Raw genomic sequence first — 21,627 nt, 5'->3', positions numbered from 1 at the left:
GAAGAGATTTTTTAATGTAACTAGTACACGGGATGGTACAACACATGTTATTATATAAATAGTGGGATATGTGTGCTAAAAAGTTAATAACTTTAAAAATAAAAATTTTCACCACTCTTATTAAAACACGTGGTGTACCACTTGAGTTTACGTCACAACTAAAAATTTCTCCTATAATTGGGGGAATTGGGGTTTTTCCTAAATTCTTGGGGAACTTGGTTAGTGTCTGAGACTAGTATTCCTTGCTTTGTTTTGAAGGCTGGAATCAGATGCTCTTTTGTACGAGTCAAGTCTTATGCTTTTACGCCATCTGGGGTATTGCACGTGTTTTAATACAACTGGACAAGTGGTGTAGAAGACTCCTGGATGGATTTAAATTGCATTAGTATTTTTTTAATTTTTTTTTAGAAAAGTACGATATTCATTGATAGTATTAAGAAAACATATAATATTGAGGATACTGTATATAACATGAGATTCAATAAAAAATTTATCGGGGATTTCAACCCAGTTGAAGGAAACAGAGCATCTCACATCTCACACATACTAAAAATTACTATCCTCAATAAGGAGATCAACAATTACATCAGATGGTTCTCCAAACCAAGTTATACAATCATTGATACTCAAACTAAAACGTGCACGCCTATGGGCAAATATTCAATGTGATGCATGGATACATTCGACGGGTGGATTTGTATGGTTGTACATGGACAATTTATGTTTAGTTGCTCGAATATGAGTGCACTTCATCAAATGGTTGGGTATGAAAATGAATGAATATGAGAATGAATCAATGAGAAGTAATGAGATTGTACATTATTTTTGTCAAATCTCTTGCAGACGTGGTTCATTACTTCTGCAAATCATGCAACTTACAAGAGATTTCGTACAAATTAATGTGGCATGAGGGATTCTCCCGTTGAACAAGATCCTCGATTCTCTCTTCAATCTCTCTTATTTCTCTTATTAAACTATTTATGCAGAACCCTAAACCACTTAAACACAAAACCATTTGGCTCTTGAGCTCCTCACTTTTAGCATCAATTTTATCAACAACTTCCTTCGAATGTTGGAGATAAGAACTCATAATCCCATCCATCTCTTCATCCTCTGAACTACAAACCCTAAAAATATTCGGGATTCGAGATTTTCCCAACTCAAGATCATGAGATGTGTTACTCTTTTGATCAAGAACTGGGATTGATTTTATCAAGGTGATCTCCATGAAGCATGTTATCAATCTTCCAACCATTTCCTTGAAATGTTCAAGATCACATTCTAATGCATTTACAATTTCCTTCCACGAAGCCTCAAGTGTTTGTGAATTATCTTCAACAACTCCAACTGCATGAGCACTTAAAACTAGCAAGTCCATCATTATGGACAAGGACCTCAACAGCTTTCCATAGCAAGCACTATGAAAAGGCAAAAACCAGAAATTGGGTTCCGCCTCAGCTTCTCCAATCAACTTCCCCAATTCCGCAACATGCATTTTTCAGTTTCTTTTGATTCTCCTCCAAATTGGCTCTTCCTGATTGAAGACTCACCGTGTTGATGCACTCCTGCAGTGTCCCAAGAGTCGTAGCGAGCTGAGTTTTTGTAAGAGCAGAAGCTCTTGTGGGTTGCAAGATTAGGTTAACGATAACTGATAATCCAATGAAGGTTTCTGTTATTCTGGCTATGGCAAATTCACTTGGAGTACCAAAATTGGTTCTGCCCAAATTTAGTACAGCTCCAATTACTGCTGAAATCCCTCCAGCCTGTCCGTACATGCGGCTACGCTGGAGAAAACTGGTGAAAATAAACCAAGGAATAAGAGATAAGAGCCATTGACAAGAACGTTTGGAAGAGAAAGCAACCCAAAACTCCATATACAGTTCCTAAAACAGTCCCCTGTGCTTTAGCATTTGCAGCATTGAATGTTGCTTCTCTGGCTGAGGCAAGACTGGTTGCTACTGAAAGTCCTCCCCAATTACCATTTTCTTTGCTGTATATCAAACCGAAAAACACGGCAAGACTCAAGGAAAGTGAGCATTTCAAACCTTCCATAAGCCTCTTATTACTTACCTTGATTGACAAGTTACTCCATATCTCAATGAAACCGAGTCCGTTTTGTTTGCGGGAATTAATCACTCCTTCATTTTGGTGAACAAACAACTTTTCCTGTACAATATAACTTGTGGATAATAATGTTCCTTGGAGGAGATTAATGCAAAAGAAAAAGAAAATTGGGGTTAAATCATTGAGGGTTGATGGAATTGTTTTATGGTTTTGGAGGAAATTAGCTTTTTTTGCTTTTGATTTATCAGGAACAATGATTGAATCAAAAGGTGTGCTTAAGTTTAGATTCATTTGATGCTCTAGTCTAAGTAGACTATCTTTATTGAGCTCTCCATTTACCAACCTAACTGGGAATGAAGGAATACAGGTCAATGCCATTTCTAACCCCCTTAACGATATTTCTAGGTCTTCCAATCTATCTCTTTGGATATACACAACCCTACTCCGACATTAATTTTAGTAGAAATTTCTCCCACTTCATGATTTTTTGCACAGTAGAAAAATATAATTTGATATGATTAGCACGCTTGAAATGAGACATTGGTTCACAAATAATGCCGCATGAACTATGTTCTTATATATCGTGTGATGCATGTTTTGTACCAGCTTCTAATAGAGGTAGATTCACTTGCACAACTAGGTATGTCCATTCGCTTTTAATTAATAATGTTGTACATGATGTATATGTACGAATATGTAGTGATTCAAATACTTATGTGTGTGTATATCTATATATATATATGTATGGATATGTATATATAGTTGTTATGTGGTTAATGCATAGAGTTGCTTACTTGGTGGCATTCGATGGTTTGGAAAAGTTTAGTTGCAGTGGAAGCCAAGGATTTTGCTTGAGAAACTGAAGCAAGTGCGGATGTGCTGTCTTCTGCCCAAAAGGCCTTTACATAGAGCTTGAGCCCTTTTGAAGCATTCTCAGCAAGTAGCTCTGAGCTTTGTTTAACCTGCAAAATATATTTAAATTTTAAACACCGTAATTAAACAAAAGGGTAAATCGCCAAAATGGTCTTTGAGATTTGCATAACTCATCACTTTGGTCCCTGAGATTCCAAATCGATAAAAGTGGTTCCTGAGATTATCCACCATCCATCATTTTGGTCATTTCGTTAAAAACTCCGTTAAGTGTTCTGGAGCTCTTGGCCGGAAGTTTGGGCAATTTTCAAAGCTTCGTAACTCAATCGTTTCTTAACCAAATTCGACCCATAATATATCAAAAATGAAAATAAGAAAGTGTAGAATAAGATTATTCATATTTCAAAGCCCAATGGTTGCTGGAGATGGCCGGAGAATAGCCTCAAAGTTGACTGGTCCGAGTGAAAACTTGAAAACTCGCCGGAAACTGGGTAAACTTTAAACGTTCATAACTTCTTCAATACTCAACGAAATCAAGTGATTCAAAAACAAAAATCATACTTCTCGACGAGACAAAGAGAATGATATCTTTTTTGGCGGCTAACTCTCCATGGTTTGGCTGGAAAACGGCTCGAAAGTTGCTGTCTTGGTCTCGAGTTAGCCAATTTCAAGCCCAAATTATAAACTTCCATGTCATTTAGTTTTCAAAACTTTGTCTACAAATTTAATCTTTGTAACATTATTCTTTTAAAGGCAAACGGTGTAAACACCTTGTGTTATGATTTATGAGTATTCATGGTCTTATATACACTCACTTGTCTCTAATTTGAGACTTTGAGTCGATTAAGACATTTACAGTTCAACGCTGTTTGTGAGAATCAAACTTTTTGCTCAACTCTCTAATCAAGAAATCTCTAAATTGAGCCAATTTTCACATTAACAGTTTAGAGTTGTCTGTGAGGCACGAGCAACAGACCGTTTGCCTCAGCTCTATTACAAAGAAATCAAATTATTATTTGATATCAATACAAGCTACGTAATATAATCAATTCACGTTTTGTATTAGATGAAAATTAGTTGTGGTATTATTTTAACTAATAAAACGGTACACGAGGGAGACATACCGCGTGTCGGTATAATAATTTCAGGTAAACATTGTAATAGGAATGTTGCATTCTCATTCGTTCTTATTTTTGATAAATTTCATTCCAATTTTTTCTCATAATGTAGAAAATGCAGGGGCGCATCAAAGATGGAGGGTATGATTTGTAAATTGATTGAATGGTTAGTAAATAAAATTATTTAACGTGATTGTGCTTGTATAGTTTTAATTTGCGTATTGGACCATGAATTTTAGCCGTTTATAATGGAGGAGATGATGATGGGTTTAAAAAGATAATTATTAATCTAAACTACATGTTATGAAAGGATTTGGATCCCATATGGATCCAAACTGTGGGGATCATAGGGATCCTCACATCTTAGTCATTTATCGTATATCGTGCGATCATAAATCATTTGAATTTTATTATTTAAAATTAAATATAAATAGTAACTAACGAAAACTGACCGCACGATGTAATATAAACGGTTAGGCTGTGAGGATCTCTAAGATCCCCACAAAGAGGATCTGGAGAGGATCCTCATCCATTATGAAACCCTCTTTTATCAACCAAAAGAGGGTGGAAAGACATTTTTATCTTCTATCATAACAAAAAAAATTAAGGATAATAACGTAATTTCACAAAACTAAATTTTGCTTTTTTTTAGATCTAACCTACAGTTGATTTTATCACCTCTAATTTAAGAAAAAAAAATGAAAAATAAAAAAACAAATCTATCTCCCTCCCTCCTTACTCTCACTTCTCTCTCACTCTCTTCCTCTCTCCTTCAATTTTAGAAAACAAAAAGTAAAATTTCAGCAAATTATGTAGTTGTTAGTGGGAATCGTTAACCCGCACTAAACTGCATAGACATAATTGTTTGCCGCTGCAGCGATAAAGTGGCATTTGCCTAACACCCCAACTTATCAAATTGATATTTCACGCTCCAAGCGTTCTCAGAACCCAGCCCGAATTTGTAACTTAATCTCTAACTACCCACTACTAATCGCTAACTTCGTCGGTGATATGATTTCGACAAAATTGACGGAGTCGAAGTTGGCAACCAGTGACAATTGCAACAGAATTGACAAAGGCATAACCAATTGATCTCGGACGGGTGCAGCTTCGAAGGTTCTTGATTGATCATCTATCTAAAGTTCCCCTCGAAGGAGTTCCAGTCATAGTGCTCCCCATGGGGTCATCCTGGAGACGGCCACATTATTCTTCCATCAAGTTTAATTTTCTGTGGCTGCACTGAAAATCATATCGACAGTGAGATTTGAAAATTATATTGACGGTGAGATCCACCAACATTGTTAATTTTTTAGACAGCTTGATGTTGAGACTATGCTGAAGGTTCTTGATTGATCATATATATATATATATAAGATTCAAAAGTCCCCATGAAGGAGTTCCAGCCACAGTTTTCCTCCAACTAGGTCATTCTGCTTGACTTCTATGGCGAGCGCGGTTGTCTTCCATCAAGCTTACTTTTCCGTGATTACATCATATCGATGGTGAGATCCATTCACCTTGTTAAATTATGTATTTATATCTTTCTTGGTTGATTTAATTTGAGATTAAGAACTTAGATGTGTTGATGTTTCTTTTTGTTAGTTTATAGATTTTATGCTGTTTTGGGAGCTTTCTTGTATAAAAGAAAACAAGGAGTTGCAGAGAGTATTCACAAAGATGAGTGAACAAGAAGTTTCATTTCTCTTCTTTCTGGCAATCGAATGGACATTACCGAAAGCACTCACATTACAGAGCATTAGCACATTTCTCTCTCATATCAGAGAAAATACATCACAACCTTTCATTTCATCTATCCTATGAGATAGCTACAGTTGTCACTCTATATCATTAACTCTCACTTAATCTAGAGCATCCATTTGGAATGTAATCCAAAGGCTATAATTAAAACAGGCAAACTGAAATGTTTTATTTCAGCTAAAAACACTTAAACACTAACACTCCCTTCTAAGTGTTTAGCTGAAATCACTCCTAAAGCCTTCCTCAAATACTCAAATCTATCTCTTGCCAATGCTTTTGTAAAGATATCTGCAACTTGTTCTTCAGTTTTGCAGTAAATCAGATCAATTTCACCATTCTGCAGTGCATCTCGGATGAAATGGAATCTTCTGTTTATGTGTCTTGTCTTATGATGAGCCACTGGATTCTTAGAGATTGCAATAGCTGAAGTGTTATCGCATAGAATTTGAGTAGGTTCCACTTGTTCCTCTCCAAAATCTGATAAGACAAACCTTAACCAGATGGCTTGTGCAGTTGCCTCTGCAGCACTAACATACTCTGCCTCTGCAGTGGACAAAGCTACACTGCTTTGTTTGATTGAGGCCCAAGAAAATGCTCCAGAACCAAAACTAAAAGCATATCCGGAGGTGCTCTTCATGTCATCTTCACTTCCTGCCCAATCACTATCACAATATCCAATAAGCACAGCATCCTTGCCTTTTTCATATGCAATTCCATAGTCCAGTGTGCCTTGAATATATCTTAGCACTCTCTTTGCAGTTCCCATATGTTTCCTGGTTGGATTATGCATGAACCGAGCAAGTAGACTTGCAGCAAACATGATATCAGGTCTTGTAGCTGTTAAATATAACAAACTACCAACTATCTGCCTGTAAAGACTTTCATCAGCTATTTCACTTCCATCTTCTTTGCTTAATCTTTCATTTGTTGCAAGTGGAGTTGCAACAGGTTTGCATTCTTTCAATCCGAATTTCTCCAACAGAGTCCTTGCATATTTCTTTTGATGCAGAAAAATACAACTCTCAGTTTGAATGACTCCAAGCCCCAAGAAATGATGCAATAGTCCCAAATCAGACATTTCATACTTTCCCATCATTTCTGTTTTAAACTCATTCATCAATGCAGCTGAACTTCCTGTGTATATGATGTCATCTACATACAGAGAAACAATAAGTATTCCTGCCTCAGTTGCTTTGATGTAGAGAGTTGCTTCACTTGGACTTCTGTGAAAACCAGAATTGCAGAAATGAGAATCAATTTCTTTGTACCAGGCCCTTGGTGTCTGTTTCAACCCATACAAAGCTTTCTTGAGCTTGTAAACCTTGTCTTCCTTGCCTCTAATCACAAAGCCAAGTGGTTGGTCTACATATACTTCCTCATTTAGAACTCCATTCAGAAATGCAGACTTCACATCAAGTTGGAAAAGCTTCCATCCTTTATGTGCAGCAAGCCCAATTAAAGTTCTAATAGTGTCAAGCCTTGCCACAGGAGCAAATGTCTCATTGAAATCGATTCCAGGCTTTTGAGAGTATCCCTTAGCCACTAACCTTGCCTTATTCTTCTGTATAGACCCATCTAGGTTCAATTTTGTTTTATAGATCCACTTGACACCCACAACCGGCTTATCAAATGGTCTATCAACAAGTTCCCAGGTGCAATTCTTCTCTATCATGCCTATTTCTGCTTCCATTGCCTTCTGCCATGATTCATCTTTTACTGCTTCCTCAAAGTTCTCAGGCTCAATAATGCACAGATTGCATTTTGCATATATTTCTGTCAAACTTTTGAACTTCAAAGGAGTATGATCATAGTCTTGAGGACCTGTGTTACTCTGCATTTGCACCAGTCTTGAATCATTTTCAATTGACTCATTTGCTTCAGATGAAGATGCTAAGAATTCATCATTTTCATCACTCTTATCACTTGAATTTCCTTCCACATTTTGTTCACACAATTTCTTTCCAGGTATGGATACACTGATGATTTTCTCAGATTGTGACTCCCAATCCCAGCAAGCATTTTCATTGACTATTACATCTCTTGACACAATTATTTTCTTTGAGATAGGATCATAGAGTCTATACCCTTTCTCACATGTGCCATATCCCAAAAATATGCATTTAGTACTTGTTTCATCCAATTTCTGTCTAACCTGTCTTGGAATGTATGCATAACACACAGAACCAAAAATCTTTAAGTGTTTGATCCCTGGTTTTCTTCCACTATATGCCTCGAAAGGAGTCTTCTTATCAAGAGACTTGGTAGGACATCTGTTCAAAATATACACTGATGTATTAACAGCTTCTGCCCAGAATTCAAATGGGACACCCTTTTCAATCATCATACACTTTGACATCTCAACTATGGTTCTATTCTTCCTCTCAGCTACTCCATTCTGCTGAGGTGTGTATCCCACTGTAAACTGTCTTTCCATGCCCATTTCTTCACAAAATTCCCTGAATTCAACAGATACATATTCTCCTCCTCTGTCACTTCTCAACTTCTTCAATTTATATCCACTTTGCAATTCAACTGTGAGCTTGAATTTCTTGAATACACTAAACACCTCTGACTTGTTCCTTAAGAAGTAAACCCAACACATCCGAGTGCAGTCATCTATGAAGGTGAGAAAATACTTATTTCCAGCCTTTGTAGAAATCTGCATGGGTCCACAAATGTCAGAGTGAATGAGTTCAAGAGGTTGTGTGGCCCTCCATGATGCTTCCTTTGGAAATGCATCTCTGCAATGCTTCCCAAAAGCACACCCTTCACATATCTCATTTGTCATTTCAAGATCCGGCAAACCCAACACCATATCATGCTCTTTGAGTTGTTTCAAACTGCTCAAATTCAAATGTCCTAACCTCCTATGCCAGATTTTAGAAGACTGAAACACACTAGTCTTTAGAGCAACCTGCATCTCAGGTATAAGTCTCAAAGGAAAACTTCTATTTCCCTTCATTGGTATTCTAGCTATCAGATTAGACGTTGAACTATCATCATATATCTCTGCAGTTGTACCTCCAAACACAAGAAAGTAACCGTGTTCCATCATTTGCCCTACACTGAGCAAATTTTCTTTTAACCCTGGAATTAACATCACTTCTTTGATATATCTCCTTCCCATTTTGGTATCAACTACTAAACTTCCTTTCCCTGTGACTTCAATGAGCTGTCCTGTACCCATCTCTACCTTAGCAGTCATATTTCTATCAATGTCAATCAGTAACTCCTCCCTTCCAGTCATATGGTTACTACAACCACTGTCTACATACCATATATCTTCATTTTTCTTCACATTAACATTATTGCAGACATAGAACATGGTAGGAGTATCATTGACTTGATTAACAAAATTCACATGTTGATTAGTCTTCTCCTTCTTGACTCGGCAATCTCTTGCAATATGCCCCAACTTATGACAACTATGACACCTTGGTTTATCTTTGAACCAACATTCACCAAAATGCAATTTATCACAATGAATACAGGGATTCTTAGCTCCTTCAGAAGTACCTGCAACTTTTCCAGTTTGATTTGCAGGTCTATGATCTCCTTTCTTCCATTTAGACTTCCAATTCTTCTGTGGTTTGAACCCTTGATTCCCATTGTACTTATTCTGTTTTGGAGCAATACTGAGACTAACAAATGCTTTCTCAGTATGAGATTCATCATGCCGATCAATTCTTTGCTCATAACCTTTGAGAATAGCTACCACATCTTGAACATTAACAATATCTAGATCCTTAGTATTTTCAATCACAGAAGCAATACTATCATAGGACCTAGGTAAACTTATTAGCAACTTTTGAACGATTCTCTGATTACTTATCTCCTCACCATAGCTTCTCATTTGACTAATCAAATCAAATAACCTAACTAGATATGCAGAGAAAGCTTCATTTTCACCCATTCTAGTATATTCAAAATCCCGGCGTAAGCCTTGGAGTTTCACAGCCCGTACCTGTTTATCTCCCACAAATTCTTGTTTCAGCACATTCCAAGCAGCATTTGCAGTCTCTTGGATTGCGATTCTCGGAAAGATCTGATCCGAAACCGCGCCTTGAATGATTCCAAGTGCCTTCGCATCTCTGACTATATTCTCCTTCAATAACTTGCTTTCAGCTACAGTAAGTTCTTCATCCTTCTTCGTCGAAGTTTCGACACCATTTTCGACGATATCCCATAGCTCGTGCGATCGGAATATTGTCTTCATCCGAATCTGCCAGAAATCAAAGTTTTCACCATTGAAAACCGGTGCACGAAGATCAGCTCCACTCGATCCAGCCATGTGAGACGAGATCTAAGATCACTACACTTTCTTCTCCGCGTTTTCTTCAGTGAGAACTCAACGGTCAGTTCAAGCTCTTCACTGTGAGCTTCACAGATTCACGCCCAGTTGCAGAGGATGCAACCAAGCTCTGAGGCCATGTTAGTTTATAGATTTTATGCTGTTTTGGGAGCTTTCTTGTATAAAAGAAAACAAGGAGTTGCAGAGAGTATTCACAAAGATGAGTGAACAAGAAGTTTCATTTCTCTTCTTTCTGGCAATCGAATGGACATTACCGAAAGCACTCACATTACAGAGCATTAGCACATTTCTCTCTCATATCAGAGAAAATACATCACAACCATTCATTTCATCTATCCTATGAGATAGCTACAGTTGTCACTCTATATCATTAACTCTCACTTAATCTAGAGCATCCATTTGGAATGTAATCCAAAGGCTATAATTAAAACAGGTAAACTGAAATGTTTTATTTCAGCTAAAAACACTTAAACACTAACACTTTTCTTGTAGCACAGTCGTTTTGATTAAAAGTCTTTTATTTTTGGCATATTAAATTATCTTCAACAGCTATTCCAAGCCGAGTAATGGCACGCCTGCAATCTTTAATGGGAAACTCATCATTTGATCTGATCATTCTAATTTGTGTTGCGATAAAAATAGGGTACGTTCATGTAATGATTGCAATTTCATGCATGATATAAGATTGACAGTAAAATCCACCTTTAGTAGTGAGTGTGTTTAGTTTTTTATGTTTAAATAGACTGATTGATGACTTAATTCAACAAAAACACTTCAAACGAATAACTTGTCATTTCTCTTACTAATGATAGTGCATGCATGCGGCCATAGGCACATTATTTCTTTAAATCATACAACTTACAAGAGATTTCATACAAACTAATGTGGCTTGAGGGATTCTCCCATTGAACAAGTTCCTTGATTCCCTCTTCAATCTCCCTGGTTTCTCTTATTAAACTACTCATGCAGAACCCTAAACCACTTAAACACAAAACCATTTGGCTCTTGAGCTCCTCACTTTTAGCATCAATTTTCTCTACAACTTCCTTTGAGTGTTGGAGATAAGAACTTATAATCTTATCTGTCTCTTCATCCTCTGAACTGCAAACCCCAAACATATTCGGGGCTCGAGATTTTCCCAACTCAAGATCATGAGCTATATCACTCTTTTGATCAAGAACTGAGATTAATTTTATCGACGTGACCTCCTTGAAAAATGTTATCAAAGAGTCAACCATTTTCTTGAAACTTTCAAGATCACCATCCACTGCATGTCCAATGTCCTTCCATGAAGCCTCAAATCTTTGGAAGTTTTGTTCAAGAAATCCCACAGCATGAGCACTTAAAACTAGGAGGTCCATCATTTTGGAGAAAGACCCCAAGAGTTTTCCATAGCAAGCACTATGAAAAGGCAAAAACCAGAAATTGGGCTCCGCCTCAGCTTCTCCAATCAACTTCCCAAGTTCTTCAATATGCATTTTCAGTCTCTTTTGATTCTCTTCCAAATTGGCTCTTCCTGATTGAAGACTCACCGAGTTGATGCACTCCTGCAATGTCCCAAGAGTCCTAGAGAGTTGAACTTTTGCAAGAACAGAAGCTCTTGTGGGTTGCAATAATAGGTCAACGATAATCGAACACGATAATCCAATGAAGGTTTCTGTGATTCTGGCTATGGCAAATTCACTTGGAGGACCAAAGTTTGTTCTCCCCAAAACTAGTACAGCTCCAATTACTGCTGAAATGCCTCCCGCCTGGCCGTACATTCGGCTACGCTGGAGAAAACTGGTGAAAGTGAACCAAGGAATCAGACAAAAAAGTCTCATTGACAAAAACCTTTGGAAGAGAAACCAGCCCAAAACTCCATATACAGTTCCTAAAACAGTCCCTTGTACTTTAACATTTGAAACTTTAAATGTTGCTTCTCTGGTTGATGCAAGACTGATTGCTACTGGGAGTCCTGCCCAGTAACCATCATCTTTGCTGTATTTCAGACCGAAAAACACGGCAAGACCCAAGGAGAGTGCACATTTGAAAGCTGCTATAAGCCTCTTGCCGCTTACCTTGGTGGACAAGTTACTCCATATCGTGAAATACAATCCATTTTGTTTGGAAGAGTTAATTGCTCCTTCATTTTGGTGAACCAATAATTTTTCACGTACAATACTACCTCTGGATGATAATTTTCCTTGGAGGAGATTGATACAAAACAAAAAGAAAATTGGGGGTAGATCTTGGTGGATATTTGGGATGGTTTGAAGTGTTTGGAGGAAACTAACATTTTCTGCTTTTGATTCAGGAACAGTTATTGAATCACAAGGTGGGCTCAAGTTTAGGCTCATGTGCTGCTCTACTAGTCTAAGTAGAGCATCTTTATTGAGTTCTCCATTCATCACCATAACTGGAAATGAAGGAATGCAGGTCAATGCCATTTCCATCCCTCTAAAGGGTATCTCTAAGCCCTGCAATCTATCTCCTGGGTTTACATAGCCATGTCTCGAAAATAACTTTAGCGGAACTCTCTCCCACTTCATGCTTTCCTGGACGGAAGAAAAACATATTCCGATTTAATCAGCGAACTTGAAATGAGAGACCGATTTGTAAAGGTAATTTATTGAGAAGTACCAACGTGAACTACGTACTTTTACCACAAAGTTACATGACACGTTACTAAAAGAGGTTAGATCCACTTGTATAAGAAAGTCGAATCTATATTGATTAATCATACATGATATATATGGTACGAGAATGTAGTCCAAACAACTTTGTTGAATCATGTTATAAACTATATGCACATTATTAATTCATCATGCATGTATTATTGTTTTGCAATTAATGCATAAGGTTTACTTACTTGGTGGCTTTTGATAGTTTGGAAAAGCTTGGTTGCCGTGGAAGCCATGGAATTTGCTTGAGAAATTGATGCAAGTGCTGATGTACTATCTTCTGCGCAAAACGCCTTGACAAAGATCTTGAGCCTTTCTGAAGCATTCTTGGCAAGTAGCTCTGAGTTTTGTTCAACCTGCAAAATATATTCAAACACATTGAATATTTACTTTATACAACAAAATGCGAATGGTCACAGATGTATGTAAATTACAAGTACCTCTCGAGAAGCAAGGCGCGGGAAGGGAACCAACAAAGCCAAAACACAAGCCAACACCCCAATTGCAGTACTTGCTGCGACGTGGACAGGGTGCATGATAGCATCTGTATGCTCCCCATTTATATAAGCTATAACATACATAATAACGATTTGTCCGAGTGCCATGCGTTTGGTTACCAAGTGAGTAAACTCAGGCAGAGCCACCACAAATGCAGCAAGCCCCACCGCCAGTGCGGTCGTGCTGGTCGAAAGCCGGGCCGGCCCAATCAGCCACAGACTCAACACGGCCAGCCCAATAGTTTGTGCTGTGGCGTAGAGCCCGAGCCAAAAGCCACAAAGTGTGTGCCCTAGAGTTGCATCAGGAGCAATGAGAAGGACTGTGACATAAGAGAATGCCGGGAAGGCTACTTGGCGTTGGAGAGATTGTGGGCCATAGAGGGTGGTTAGGGCTACTATGGTGCAAGCAAGACATGTACGGAATGCAGAGGCTAGGCATGTTAGCCACATGGCTCGGGCTCGGTCGGTGTGGTCGAGAAAGGTTGGCATATTGTTTCGCTTTGCACTAGCTAGAGAGCTACTAGTTAGCTATCTGTACGGCTTTTGATGAGGGATTTGTAGTACGGGGGGTTGAGGGTTTGGTGGAGAGATTGGAGTTATATGTGAAGGGAAAGGGCAAAATTGGTACTTGGAACCATACGTGAAAGTCTCCAATGGGGACCAACAAATCTAGTGAATGGGTTGATGTGATGCTAATATTAGGTATTCGCTAGCAACGAAGATGGTGCTACTGAAGTTTTGGTTGGTGGGATGGTTGTGGGAGAAAGTGTTAATTTAGAGATTACCAGGTTCTAACAGTCTCGATTAACAAGTTGTGAGGCGGACTCGTGTGATTAGAGTTTGTCTTCTCTCTTATGTACACCAACTTTTGAGTTACTTGTGAATATAGAGTAGAATACCAAAGAATTTTTTTTAATCACACTAGATGATAACATGATATGATATCTTATCCCTTCAACCATCAAATGTGAACGTGCAATTTTTATGTTCCATTACATTTTGGAGTTGACTCATGTGATTAGAGTTTGTCTTCTTTTCCCTCTTGTGTACATCAATTTCAGAATTGCTTGTGAATGTAGAGTAGAATGCTAATTTTTTTTTTAATCACACTAGATTATAACATGATGTGATAATTAACTTATCCCTCCAACCGTCAAATGTGAACTTGCAATCTTCATGTCCCATTACATTCTGGAGTTGCCTTTACATAAAAGAATTAGCATTCTAAATAATCTGTGAGCAAATCAAATAACTCTTGTTGATAGAAGTTTCCAGGCTTAAGAATAAAGTAATTATAATCTTTTACTGCTTTCAACTGATTTTTTTCATCCCTTTGGCATTGCAACTCCCTAATTAAGGACAAAAGTTCAATACTGAGTGTATGCTTTAGCTTGAGCTAGAATCCACAGCCACAAATGCAGTGAAAACTCTTTAATTTGTCTTGCAATTCGAAGAACCAAAGCACTAAATCCAAGGGAATAAAGCAAACAAACAGTGGCCAAATATGAAGACTAAAATAGAATCGAAGTGGGGTTTCCCTAGTTTCCACTCAGTAGCTAGCATTCCTAATTTTCGTCCTTCCCAGAAGGCAAGGGTTAAGTTTGAGAAGCGGGGAAGCTAATCAAATATACATTCTCTTCTGATGAAATATAATATTACAGTTTGTTAGTTGACAGGCAAAGTTGCAGCCTCTTATGTATGCACACCATGCCTGACCTAATTAATTTTAGGAAAGAGATGAAGTACATTGAAGCTGCAACACATGCTTGCTCTACCATATGCAATTATTCATGCTTTACCATATGCATATGTGTTGACATCAGTCGCCCACAAGCAGTACATAAGTAATTGTGAGCCGTTAATGTTAACGAATGTAAGTCAGTCACACTTGATATATTTATTTATACTTATAGTGACTCTAGCGCACGTGAAGGGAACATAATTTTAACAGTACATACACCCACAAACGCACTTTGTTTTGGCTGACATCAAAAGTAGGGTTGAGAAACCTTTCGTGGGAAGTAGCAGCAGCGTTACTTTGGCCGCAGCATATGCGATCCAACGTAAGAAGGTGTGTCTTGGTTTGTCTGATACAGCACTTTGATCTTTATCTGGTGGTGACACTGTTCTAAAATGTATTAATATTGTCTCCTCTGCCATGGACTTGTACATTTGTATATTAGTAATGCTCCCTGGTGTCAGGATAGATAATTAGCATAATTATAGGGAAGAAAACTTATCATGCAATTCAACTTACTTTCACAAGCATTATCCTATAAAGAAGGACCGGTGGAATAATTTCTTCTCTCTATGTATGTGAGTTGTGTTCCTGTCATTATCTCGTAAATTCCACTTCGTCTCTAAACATAATAATTTAAGAGCACTATTCGGCTTCTTAAAATGTACAAGATCATTCTAATTATTTTTAAATCATAGCAGAATACATATGCTAAAGAAACTCAATTAGGATAAAAAAATAAAATAAAAAGTAAACAAGGTGCACACATGCTGAAGTGTGATTTTTTTTTTTATAAAGAAAAATAGTTACTTACATGTAAGAAGTCAATTATATTTTCGTTAGATTTAGTCTCAAACTCCTTTATCAATGTGTTTCAACCTATTAATTAATTGAACGGTTTTGAATGACATCATTAATAAAAAAAATTCCGTACAAGCAATATGAAAATTTAGGCATTCTATTATATTTTGAGTGAGTGTAATACCTATATATAAGAATCAGGTAACTTGAGTTTGATATATACTTAGAATACTACTGTTATACTAGTGTGAGTTCAATAACTGTAAGAGTCGTACTTTATTAGAACGTACTAGTTTATGGCAATAGTCACAAACATTTTAGCTACACAAAATTGAGGTGGGTGAAGGGTTAGGGCTTGGCTTGTTAGCATTTGGAATCCCAATTATTTGTGCTAAATAACTTTTATTAGCAACCAATATGTCTCTCACACACCCAGTAATCACTAATAAATCTTTTACTCATCTTATTTCAAATCTAAGATCTTCTCAAATTAAGTGAAGACGAGAGGATATTGAAGTAAATCATAATCTAAAATACAAATTTGACAACCTTCAACCGTGCCAAAAGTCAGGTCAGCCAATTACGAAAGTTGATAGATGAATATGGCTTTATCCACAAGAAAAAAGGGATCACGCATATGGTCACCATCAAGATATGCCAAAAAATGTTTGGTTGTGTATTTATCAGTTCTATTTTTGCCTACGTTAGCCATCCCATCTGTTCAGGATCTGAAGGGTCCATTTCCAAGGGTTGCTGCAAAAAGTGGAAGGAACAGAACTTTCCAAGCATGGCAATGGGAAATGGGAAAGGAAAAAACAAAGTGATCTTCAATTTCAAGTGTATGTTATTCGGTCACCTAACTTTAAACGGAAATCATCTGATCCTTTTGTCCTTGGGATGAATTTCCAAACACCAACATTTAACAGGATGCAATCTCAGTACTATTATACGTAATCGTTTGGCTTCTTTTAGTAGCCCTTTTAAATGACTAACTATTTTTAGCCACTTCAGCCAAGATCAGCAATACTAATATGGATTCAATGCTATTCATTCCTCAACAAGTGAAATAACACTTCAATAGGGAAGAAGCAAAACAAGAAAAAAATGCACTGTTTATTCTTAAAAATAGGCTAAATTGCTCTAATATATTTCATGCCTTACAAAAGTTTTGAGGATTGATAAGCTTTAGTGAGAAAAGTCGAAGCTCAAATGTGACCGACGAGGACATCTTTGTTAATCCCTTTAGGATTTACATACGAACTCGGAGCAAATTTCCTATTTTGTTATCAGTTTCCTATCCTAGGTTTATAGGATTAGATTTACTCTTCTATTCTTTCGGGAGCAGATCAGATTTCTTCTTTTTTATTTTTATTGTTCTATTTGGATAATTATTTCTTTCAGAGATTTGTTTATACTCTTTCTTATCTTCATTAGATTTAAGGCCTCGTTTGGCAGCTCGTAGAAGGGACAGGATAGGATTAATAATATGAAGCCGGTTGTTTGGTGTAGTTATGTATTAATAGTACTCCGACTAATTTGTCCGACCCTACCTATTTAGTGCAACTCACGCCCGCTTTCTTATCCCACCTAAAAGCTCGGTATTATTAGTTGGGTGAGATGCTAACAAAACACGCTCATTGTTTGGTCTTAGGTTTCGCAAATTTCCTCCCGCTTCAGCAATCGTTTCGATTTTCCTCAACCTCCATAATCCTTTTTGCATTCTCATTCCCGCCGGCGATGATGATTTTCTCAGTATCTATGGTGATGGCAACAATAATCAGATCTACTTTTTGTTCAATATTTTCAATGATTTCGATCGGTTTTATTCTCTTTTTGAAGATTTCAAGAATTTGGTTTTAAGTTTTGGTTGGATTCAAGAATTGGGGTTTCCTTGGTTTCATCTGGGTTGCACTCCTTTGACCAATTTCTCCGACAACGCACGCTCGTGTCTTTTCTTTTCCTGGCTTTCATATGGATTGCTGAACTCAATTGGAAGAGCCAAGTTGGAGAATTTCTCGGAAACTCGGTTGCCGTCCCTTTTTATTCCTGGTTTTCATCTGGGTTGTTGAGCACCAAGGAACCAGACGCTGTCGTCCCTTTTTTGTTAATTAGAACATGTTGAGATGCTGCTTGTTTACACAGTCCTTGAGGCGTGTTAATTTTACCAGATTATTAGGAACCACCATTTGATTGGTTTCTATAAAAATCAAAATAATTAACATTTTAAATTGTTTGCAGACTTGAAGTTAATTTTTCATCTTTCTTTTTCATTAATCATTAGTTTTTCTCTTACAAATAATAATAATTGCAAGTCCTCTTATCTGGTAGAGTGTCAAACCCAGTATAAATAATACGGTTATTAATTCGATATTGCACCAAACGCCTGATTATTTAGCCAGTACTATCCGATGACTATTTATCCTATCTGACTAAAATAGTCAGTACAGTCCGAATTGCCAAACGAGGCCTAAGTGTGTTTTTTTTTTTTAACAAAATTAGATTAAGTGTTTATAAACATATATAACCAATTACATAGTGGTACGTGACAAATATTTTTTTTAGAGAGTTGCTAGAACCATCCCAGTGTTTTATTTCTCCACCTACATTATTATCCCACCCACTATAAAAAAGTTTAAAAAATTAAAATGTTATTTTTCTACACACTATTATTCCTAAAAAATTGAGATGTTATTTCCCCAACAACGAAGTTTTCTCCGATAATAATCTATCACTAAATGAATAACCCTCCAAATGTTTTGATGTTGTGTGATTATGCACTTCAGTAACTACCATCAATATTCAATCATCATCAGTTGCTAGCTTCTTACCCTTTAATTGAAGGGCATCTACATTCCAGAATTCCTTCTATTCTCATTCCTTTCATAACCCAATGTAAGTTTAGAGCTCCTGTTACTTTTTCGCACCCAACCTATTATTATTATTATATATCTTTTAATTTCCTTTTCTAATAAATTTTGGTAGGTTTGGGCGCCTATGCCAGATTTAAAAAAGAACAGCTTTTTCAATTGTTTTTTTTTGGGGTTTCAAGATGGACAAAAGAGGGTTGATTTCTATCAGTCAAAAGCAGATACAGCCAAATGGTCTCACGTACTACCACATGAGAATAAAAAGGGACGGTGGCCAAAGCAAGTTGGATTGGGGTATAGAGTCGTAAGCGCAATTAGGAGGGATGACAGAGGACGTGCTAGTACTGTTCAAAGAAGTGCTCCCACATAAGCGCCCATTAGTTACCAATCTGTTGCTTTTCATTGCACATTATTAAATCTATTAGGATATTATTGCGAGGTGCTAATTGAATGAACAACTATTTTATTTCAAGGTAAATTTCTCCATCGGCTAATATGTGACATCTATTTTTCAAGTGCGAAAGATTAACCAAGTCACATGTTTTTCTTCTTTGAAAGATGACAACGAGGTATCAACTCAATACTCATTGATAATAATGACATTTCACTTTCGCGGACTGTAACACTTGATTATCAAGCAGTATTATGTAACACTTGATGGTTGTCTTTCTCCAATGTGTGTGTAACACTTTTAAGTCTTTTTCACAGAGGGTGGAACAACTGTCGTCTAACTGTTCAAAAACACTTCTTGCAAGTATTTCTTCTAGTAACAGTTGTGCAATTCCATTTTTTTTAAATGTGTACAATGACATGCAAAGAATGAGTAGTCGAAATTGAAGGAAAGATGAGAGGGCATACGAGAAAGGATAAGATTAGGAATGAGGATATCCGAGGTAATGTAGGAGTAGCCAAAATTGAAGAAAATATAAGAGAAAATCGGTTACAGTGGTTTGGACATGTGCAAAGAAGACCTATTGATGCTTCGGTTAGAAGATGCGACTACGGGACAGAGGTCCAAGGTCGAAGGGGTAGAGGAAGACCTAGGAAAACTTTGGAAGAGACTCTAAGAAAAGACTTGGATTTAACGAAGGACATGACACAGAATTGAGCGCAATAACGTTATAGGATTCATATAGTCGACCTCACTTAATGGGAAAATACTTTGTTGTTGTTGTGTACAACGACATGCAAAACAATTTTTCGATAATTCATGCAAAAACAGTTTAGAAATAGTAAGTGTAACAACACTGTTGATAATGTGGACAACGATGTGCGCAAATAATTGTAAATAGTTTGTGCAAATACGACAACATCGATAATCTTTCTGATCATGGGGTGCAACAACAATTTATCACTAGACCGTACAAACACGATTTTGGTAGTGATTGGAATAATATTAATTTCTAGCGGTACCAGCTAATAGTGCATGTCCTATATTAAATAAACTAATAGTGCATGTGGGCCCTTTTTTCCACTTACCAGAAATATAGAGAAGATATCAAAAAGAGTAAAATAGTATTGACTCAACGATTTTACAAGCTTTATTTTGAGTCTTCTTAGCATTTCTCTGTGCGTTTAATTCACTCACGCATTAGTGGGCCTAGATTAGTGGGCTATTCATTGCTCCAATCTTGGGGGTAAAGTTATTAGGCTGCCTTAACAAATTTAGTGGTTTTGTAGAATTTTATAAAGATTGTCAATTGGGCTCCCTTTCATAAAAGCCACATGTAATTCTTTCATCAAGTTAAACAGTATTTTGAACCCATATCACCCTATGAGCATGTGAATCAAAACTGAAATTAGATCTATAATTCTTAAATAATGTGCTTCAAGTCTTTAGCAAAAACAAACATATAAAAATTGCAAAGATGTGCACAAAACTAGATGGATAATCAACGTAGTTGACGGATTGAACTAAACTAAACGAAACTACAAGCACGAAATTGCAAGTGAAAACATAGGGACCAAACGAAACTACAAGCAAGAAACGGATGGAACTAAACTAAATGAAACAAAACGAAACTACAAGCAATAAAAAAATATAGGGACGAAAGTGAAAATCCAGGTAAGACTACAAGAAACATTAGGTCGTCTCCAACCGAAGGGCCTAGAGGGATGAAAATAACCCGAAAACTGTCTCCAACCGAGGGCTTGGCTAGAGGGCTAAAAATAGCCCGAAAACCATCTCCAACCGAGGGCTAGGCCAGAGGGCTAAAAATAGCCCGAAAACTATCTCCAACCGAGGGCTAGGTTAGAGGGCTGTGGAATCTGAGAGGGCCCACAGAATCGAAAAGGGATGGATGAGAGGGCCCCACGGAATCGGAAAAGGCTGGAGGGCTGCAGCCAGCCAGCCCGAGGTTGGCCAGAAAAAATGAAAATCCCATCGATGAATACATTTATACTAAATAATATGAACGTATTCCTATCGATTATAATCGATAGGAATGCTTTGAATTTTTTTTTTTTACAGTTTTATTATTATTTTTTATTTACAAAATTTTTCCTACAACTTCTATTTTTCATTTTTTCCTATAACTTTTATTTTACAAAATTTGTTTCATATTTTTTTTAAATTCTATTTTTTCCTATAACGTCTATTTCACAAAATTTGTTTCATTTTATTTTAAATTCTATTTTTTTCCTATAACTTCTATTTCACAAAATTTGTTTCATATATTTTTTTTAATTCTATTTTTTTCCTATAACTTCCTAAGCCATTATACAACATTAAATTAAATTAAGTAACATGAAACAACATTAAACAACATAAAACAACATTAACCAACATAAAAAATTATACAACATAAAAAAACATTTAACATGAAACTTAAACAACATATAAGTTGTATTTTTTAAATAATAAATTATTTTGACTCTATGACCCTTTGAACCTCACTTGGAGACGGAGACAAATATAACCCTATACTGTTCATTAAAAT

General features: G+C 36.8%; 1 protein-coding gene across 1 annotated transcript; it reads right to left on the bottom strand.

Moving 5' to 3' along the window:
- Positions 1-10,934: 10,934 nt before the first annotated feature.
- Positions 10,935-13,837, bottom strand: LOC126588378 (uncharacterized). The gene is made up of 3 exons (XM_050253464.1): positions 13,226-13,837; positions 12,974-13,141; positions 10,935-12,659 (listed from the first exon to the last, which is right to left on the bottom strand). The coding sequence occupies exons 1-3, from the start codon at positions 13,769-13,771 to the stop codon at positions 10,959-10,961; spliced, it is 2,415 nt and encodes an 804-aa protein (XP_050109421.1). The 5' UTR covers positions 13,772-13,837; the 3' UTR covers positions 10,935-10,958.
- Between the last annotated feature and the right edge of the window lie 7,790 nt (positions 13,838-21,627).

Source organism: Malus sylvestris, chromosome 11, assembly GCF_916048215.2.
Source record: "Malus sylvestris chromosome 11, drMalSylv7.2, whole genome shotgun sequence".
In the NCBI taxonomy this organism is placed as follows: domain Eukaryota; kingdom Viridiplantae; phylum Streptophyta; class Magnoliopsida; order Rosales; family Rosaceae; genus Malus; species Malus sylvestris.
The sequence above is the reverse complement of the archived record's forward strand: the minus strand, read 5'-3'. Positions and strand labels throughout refer to the sequence as shown.

Bases quoted from the DNA above. Each gene is read 5' to 3' on its own strand.
- LOC126588378 (XM_050253464.1), bottom strand. From the start codon at position 13,771: ATGCCAACCTTTCTCGACCACACCGACCGAGCCCGAGCCATGTGGCTA. The intron at 13,142-13,225 runs GTACTTGTAATT...TATATTTTGCAG, and splicing joins CGCGCCTTGCTTCTCGAGAG to GTTGAACAAAACTCAGAGCT. The intron at 12,660-12,973 runs GTAAGTAAACCT...TCTTCCGTCCAG, and splicing joins AAACTATCAAAAGCCACCAA to GAAAGCATGAAGTGGGAGAG.